Below are 7,112 nucleotides of genomic sequence, written 5' to 3'. Positions count from 1 at the left end.
CAACTGAATTTTTGGCAGAAATTAAAGAAAGGTCATACCAGTACTGAAGACAACCATAATAAATCCGTTATATTGTCATGGTAAAATATCTATACAAGGATGTCAATATTGTGTTATTGATTTAATTCTGTTTGAAAAAAATATAATAATATTTTTTATATTATTAAAGTTTCTATTTATATTTAGTACAACTCAAACAACTTATCTTAGTTTTTGCTTCAATCATATTAACAAATTAAATACAAATATAAACATCAAGTATTTCATATCATACTACAACTCAAAATTAATCATCATAAAATCATTACCGAATTAACCAAACCAGTTAATTTAATATAAACCAAAAAATATACAATTTTTGTTTAATGACATGGCATGTTCATGTAGTAGATTTTAATTATGTGTCTCGCCATATCATATATTTACTTAACGCAATTCACAAAAAATTAACATCGTTAGAGGTGGTGTAGAAAATTGTTAAACATTTTGATATTTGAAATTTTAAGTTCAAATGTAAAGATTATGACTTAGATTAAAAATAAAAGGTTAAAAATAAAAACGATCACAAAATATAAAAAATGATAAGAGAAATATATAAAAAGAAGAAAATGGTGGTAAAAATATTACGGACATCTACAAATTGATAAAAATTTATGAATAAATTATATTTTGTTAATTATAGAGTAGGGTATAATATCCATCTATTATATTTAGATCCGAGTTTATCATCTTATTATCTCCACATTTTAACAAAATTATTTTAATTGAATAATATAAATTATAAATTTAAAAACAAAATTTATGATATTTAATTTTAAAAATAAGAAAAAATTATTTAAAATCCGTAAATATTTAGTCAGCGCGATGTGTGGGTTATTACCTAACTAGAAAAAAAGAAAAAAGAGTCAAATAGATTTCGGATATGGTGTGAATTCAACAGACACACTAACAAGAAATGGACAATGGCCCGCATTTAAAAGCTATCACACTTGTAATCATTTTTTGTGTTTTAATATTAATTAAATTGATTAGTGGGTTATAGTCTATCTCTTCCTTTTGTAATACTATATATATATATATGAAGGACAAATAAGCTTTCTTTCCTTAAATGAAATGTGGATATTGTTTTATTTCACTATATTTATACGCATTCTTATATTACATTACATATATATTCCAATGATAAAACAAGGCCTCTCTTTTAATTATGATCAACACAACCATATCCATGCGAAAACAAAACTCGTTGGATATATCTTATCATTTCTTTATTATATATAATATCATCCATATAATTATATTATGTTTATATATATATATTCCACATGTGTGAACGGAGATTTGGAAAAACAACAGAGCTACAGGTCGAACATTATATATATATATATAGAAAGAAAATAGAAAAAGAAAAAGGAAGTGTGGGGCTTTATCATAGCAACTGAGAGAAATGAGTGAACGAGAGGGCTTCTCAAATTTATTCATTCCATAAATGGCTTTATAACCTCCACATGCGTGTTCGCATTCATATTAAAAAAAAAAAGATAGAGCATCTTTATATATAGTAAAAAATATATATTAGGGAAACATTACATCTATAATTTGTAAATAACATGTTATGTAATGGAAAAATAAATAGAAATAACAATCAAGATATGCTTAATCAGACGAACCACTACACATGCAAGCAGAATCTTGTTGGGAAAAAACAGAGGGAGACAGCACCAATTGGGGCACAACAATTATGAGAATTAGTTTTACCAAAAAAAAAATTATTACGAGAATTAGTATATTATACAGTGGATTTGAAAGCTGTGCCCCTTTCACATTATCCCAATCTATAATTAAGTTCACACAATCCATCAAAAGTCTCCATTACATGTATATACATCTCTCTCTCTCTCTCTCTCTCTCTCTCTCTTGGAGTGTGTGAATGTGTATACAAATCCAAGTGTATACGCAGAAAGAGCATGTGTTTGATTTCCCTATACAAACACCCTATTTGATTTTTGAGGTAAACGTTTGAACACTCCATCGATGTCTCCGTTCTCCCTATAGATAATATACCCTTCTCGGCTTTCGTCCGCCCACTCTCCCCCTTCCACCGAAAACCTACATATATATCGATTATCGATTAGGGGGTTTGGATAAGATCACACGGGAGACACAATTTCGATGATGGATTTCAGAAAGATATGGGTTGTAATAATGGCGATGGAGATTCTCGTCGGGGATGAGACACGCGTTTTCGCAGACATCAACAGAGCCAGTTTCCCTAATGGTTTTGTCTTTGGAACTGCTTCTGCCGCTTTCCAGGTTCTCTTCTTCTTGTCGATTTCATCATTTCATTTTTATTATTATTATTGTTTGGGGTGAATAATTAGTTTTTTTTTTATATAACAAATGATGGGTTGCTTAGAATCTGGAATCAGTAGGTAGAACCAGGCATTTTGCATGTTAACGTTCCAGGAGATGTGGGCTCTTTTTTTGGAAAAATTATATAGAAAATAATTAATTCTGTGTTTTTGTAACAATAATCTAGGAATAAAGTCTACATGCGTACAACGATACATGCATCAGTTGAGTCTAATAAATGTGTTTATAACTTTATATTATGTATGCATGCATGAATATTTCGAATGTTTTTATTTAATTTTGAACCGTGTTTTGATGCGTAAAACACGGCGCATGTATTCCACAAGCATATAACCACTTCGGCCAATATATCTATTTCCTCGTTATTTACTTGTGGTTTCAGTTTAACCAAATTTCACGTTAAAGAAATACCCCCTTAGGTTTTTTTTTAAAAAAGAAAATTCAATGACTTTTACTTTTTCTTTTTATCTATTTCAATTACAAATTCAATCGAGGTCGTGTCATTCCCCACCAAACCCAATTATATATAGTGTGAATCGACCTAAAACACATCTGATGAGATATGAGAATAGTAAAAAAAATAATTAGGAATATTTTTTTCAAATAAAACGAATATAAGAAAAGTTAAAAAAATCTGATGAAAATGAAAATATTTTAATAAGTAAATAAATAAATATCGTTTTTTACAATTTTTAATTAAAATAAAAAAGGTCATATATATATATATACATACTCACATTAAACCACATTCTCATTAATATTATATTAGTTGGATGGTTATAATTAAAGATAAAATTGAAAAAAAGTTGTTGAAAAATCACTTAAATATCTAAAATAATATTTATTTAATAACACAAAGTATTTTTTATATATACATACTCACATTAAACCACATTCTCATTAATATTATATTAGTTGGATGGTTATAATTAAAGATAAAATTGAAAAAAAGTTGTTGAAAAATCACTTAAAAATCTAAAATAATATTTATTTAATAACACAAAGTATTTTCTAAAAGGATATATATTTAGAAACAGGGGGAGTAGTTTTTTATCGGAAAAAAAATATAAACTCGGACAAAAATAGGATCAAAATCAGAAACATGGAAGATCCGATATGTATGGTGCCAATGATTTCGGTTTCTGAAAAATATGAAATAAAACAAGGACCGACGGGCCATTTAATAGGGTAATTTATTGCAGTACGAGGGAGCGGTGAAGGAAGACGGGAGAGGTCCGTCCGTGTGGGACACGTTTTCTCACACTCTTGGTAAAATTGCTGATTTTAGTAACGCTGACGTTGCTGTCGATCAATACCATCGTTATGAGGTCAGTACATATATATATATATATATATATATATATGTATGTATATATATATACGCACACACCATTACATAATATTTTTAAAATTTTATACACCCTCTTTTTTTTTTAAATCCGAAAACCAATTATATCTTTTAGAAAATCGGAAAAGAAAAGATCACGTGAATGATCTTCTTGCTAAATGTGATGGTTTTGCAGGAAGATATACAACTTATGAAAAACATGGGAATGGATGCATATAGATTTTCGATTTCATGGACCCGGATTTTTCCAAGTATGTTATCAATTTCGCTCTAGTTTTAGTTTTATATATTGATCTTATACATGTTTGATTTTCTGGCCTCCGATTCCGAGATTAATCTGTATTTGGTATATGATTCTCGGTTACAAAAAAAAAACGTATGTTTGATTTTGTTATGTGTAAATGTTTTAATGTGCATAGATGGCACGGGGCAAATAAATCAAGCTGGAATTGATCACTACAACAAGCTCATCAATGCGTTACTTGCTCAAGGTATATATATTCAACAACTCGAACCATCACTTATAAGGATTTTTCTTATTATATTATTCTTATATTATATATTATATTCAAAACATTGAGTAATGTTGCATTAACTTTGATATGATGTAACAAATGCAGGAATCCAACCTTACGTAACGTTGTACCATTGGGACCTTCCTCAAGCCCTTCATGACCGATACAACGGTTGGCTAAGTCCCCAAATCATGTAAGCCAAAAAAAAATGACATATTGAAATATGAGTTGGACCGTTTTCATATATATATATATATATTCTTAAATTATAATATTTTGTTATCTCGAATTCGCTATAGAAACGATTATGCAACGTATGCCGAGGTATGTTTCGAGAATTTCGGAGACAGAGTGAAGCATTGGATAACGTTCAACGAGCCGCATACATTTGCGATACAAGGGTATGATGTCGGGTTACAAGCTCCCGGCCGGTGTTCCATCCTTCTTAGGCTTTTCTGCCGCGGTGGAAACTCCGCCACCGAGCCATATATTGTCGCACATAACGTTCTTCTCTCTCACGCCACCGTCTCCGATATCTATCGGAAGAAATACAAGGTATACGTATATAATTAAAAAAACTGAAATATATACATATACAATGTGGATGAAATATATGTAATTGTAACCTTAAAACAATTTGTGGCTTGAGACCTCTTCTTTTAGGCTTATTTACTGGTTAAATCATCTTGTAATGAGGACAATTGTTCAAAGAAACAGTACTTGTGATAAAGCATATGTATATATATATACACATCATATATATATTGTATATTGATGCAGGCGAAGCAAGGAGGGTGGCTCGGGATAGCGTTTGATGTAATATGGTACGAACCGGAAACAAATACGAGAGAAGACATTGAAGCTGCACAGAGAGCTCAAGATTTTCAACTTGGCTGGTTAGTATAACCTTTTTTTTTCCATATACAAATGTCTGGTTATATCGAATTGGTTTAATTTGGTTCGGTTTACTTTATTTATTTAAATAACATGTTCCTCATCACTAATGTACATATATATCTGTTACATATATATAGGTTCCTTGATCCACTGATGTTTGGCGATTACCCGAATTCGATGAGAAGCAGAGTCGGAAAGAGATTGCCAAGATTTACGGCATCTGAAGCTGCGATGGTGAAGGGTTCTTTAGATTTTGTCGGAATTAATCACTACACGACATATTACGCGAGGAACAACAAGACCAATCTCATCGGCACTCTCCTTAATGACGCCATTGCTGATTCTGGAGCCTTCACCGTTCGTATGTACTTTATAACGCAAAAACTATCTTCTTTAATTTCGGTTTCTTTAATTATGTTCACAAAATCGATCTTCTCTCTTTTGAATTTGCTATGTGTCTTCAGCATTTAAAGGGCTTCAAACCATTGGAGACAGGGTAAGAAAAACGATGTTAAATAGCTCTACGTTGATGAAGCTTTTTTTTTGTTGTTGCAAATATACGTGTGTATATATATATGTGTATATGTATTATATATACGGTAATACGGGCATTTTTGCAGGCCAATTCAATATGGTTGTACATAGTACCCCAAGGGATGAGAAACTTGATGAATTACATCAGAATTAGATACGGGAATCCTCCGGTGATTATCACGGAAAATGGTAATATATATACACGTACATTCGTGTATATTTTATACGTACGCATGCATGGGAATCATTGTTTTGATATATGTTCTTGCATGCAGGGATGGACGATCCAAACAATATACTGATCTCCAGAGAAAACGCCCTCAAAGACGAGAAGAGGATTAGGTACCATCACGATTATCTCTCCAACTTACAAGCCGCCATAAGGTACATTTGGTACAAATATTAATATATATAACGAATGTGACTAATCTAATTAAGTAAATGTAAATTATTTTTTATAAAAAAAATGGGTATATATAGTGAGGATGGGTGCAACGTGAAAGGGTACTTCGTGTGGTCGCTATTGGACAACTGGGAATGGGCTGCCGGTTACACTTCGAGATTTGGTCTCTACTTTGTAGACTATAGAGACAACCTCAAACGTTACCCTAAAAACTCTGTTCGTTGGTTCACTTCCTTCTTGAATTCTTCTTCTCCTTGATCATATTTTTCTGTTTTATAACTTCATATAATCTATGTTGCATGGTATGGTATGGTATGGTATGGTACTCTAGATACGTATCCGTATAACGGTAGCGTTATTAGTAAATAAATATTTGTTTCGCAATTCGCAAATCAGGTATTTTGTTTGTTCATCTTTCTCCGAATTTCATTCCTTATCAATGTACTTTTTTTTAATAAAATAAAAATTTGCGCGTGTTTTTAATAAAATCGTTGGCTGTATATATTCTCAAGACGTGTTCCGACACCTCCTCGTTGTTCGGCGGGAAAATCTCCCTGTTTTTCTCTCTCCATCCCCTTCATAAGAGCTCTCTTCTCTCTCTCTCTCTCTCTCTCTCGTTTGATCTGAAAGGTACAATACCCAGAGGAAGGTAAATTTCTCATCTTTGGCTTTATTGTTGTTGTTGTTTCACCTTTGACAATTTCTCGTTCCTCCATCATGTAGAATTCCAGTTCTCGTGGTCATTCGTTTTCGGAGATACCGATCTGTTTGGGTTTTCGTATTTTCTTTTTCCAAATGCGAAATTGGGTCTTGTTCGTTGTGGATCGTTTGGACTGTTTACACTCGGATCCGTCATTGCTCTGTTGTCTGTCTGAGATCTAACAGCCAAGGAAATTTTAATTTTCCCCATTTCGTCGATTTAGATTTTTCAAAACATTGAACTAATTTATGCCCTGAAACTCTGCTCCGTTTCGATCGTCTGGAATCTGATTCATCCGAGCTTGCAAGGTGTTTGATTTAATGCGTCACTGATGCCTGCCAT

General features: G+C 31.8%; 1 protein-coding gene across 3 annotated transcripts; it reads left to right on the top strand.

Moving 5' to 3' along the window:
• Positions 1-1,860: 1,860 nt before the first annotated feature.
• Positions 1,861-6,482, top strand: LOC104800363 (beta-glucosidase 40-like). Of its 3 annotated transcripts, none has more exons than XM_010523161.2 (12): positions 1,861-2,313; positions 3,561-3,701; positions 3,897-3,972; positions 4,141-4,212; positions 4,342-4,429; positions 4,536-4,791; positions 5,017-5,132; positions 5,271-5,494; positions 5,598-5,629; positions 5,754-5,856; positions 5,943-6,009; positions 6,148-6,482. In XM_010523161.2, the coding sequence occupies exons 1-12, from the start codon at positions 2,173-2,175 to the stop codon at positions 6,326-6,328; spliced, it is 1,497 nt and encodes a 498-aa protein (XP_010521463.1). In that variant the 5' UTR covers positions 1,861-2,172; the 3' UTR covers positions 6,329-6,482. The 3 variants fall into 3 exon arrangements, with proteins under 3 accessions (XP_010521463.1, XP_010521461.1, XP_010521462.1); XM_010523159.2 differs by having other exon boundaries at positions 1,864-2,313; positions 5,943-6,051; XM_010523160.2 differs by having other exon boundaries at positions 1,865-2,313; positions 3,576-3,701; positions 5,943-6,051.
• Positions 6,483-7,112: the final 630 nt, after the last annotated feature.

This window comes from Tarenaya hassleriana, unplaced genomic scaffold (assembly GCF_000463585.1).
Source record: "Tarenaya hassleriana unplaced genomic scaffold, ASM46358v1 Cleome683, whole genome shotgun sequence".
NCBI classification, from domain to species: Eukaryota; Viridiplantae; Streptophyta; class Magnoliopsida; order Brassicales; family Cleomaceae; genus Tarenaya; species Tarenaya hassleriana.
Note: the sequence above shows the minus strand (reverse complement) of the source record. Positions and strands in the feature narration are given on the sequence as shown.

Bases quoted from the DNA above. Each gene is read 5' to 3' on its own strand.
- LOC104800363 (XM_010523159.2), top strand. From the start codon at position 2,173: ATGATGGATTTCAGAAAGATATGGGTTGTAATAATGGCGATGGAGATT. The intron at 3,702-3,896 runs GTCAGTACATAT...ATGGTTTTGCAG, and splicing joins ATCAATACCATCGTTATGAG to GAAGATATACAACTTATGAA. The intron at 6,052-6,147 runs GTACATTTGGTA...GGGTATATATAG, and splicing joins AACTTACAAGCCGCCATAAG to TGAGGATGGGTGCAACGTGA.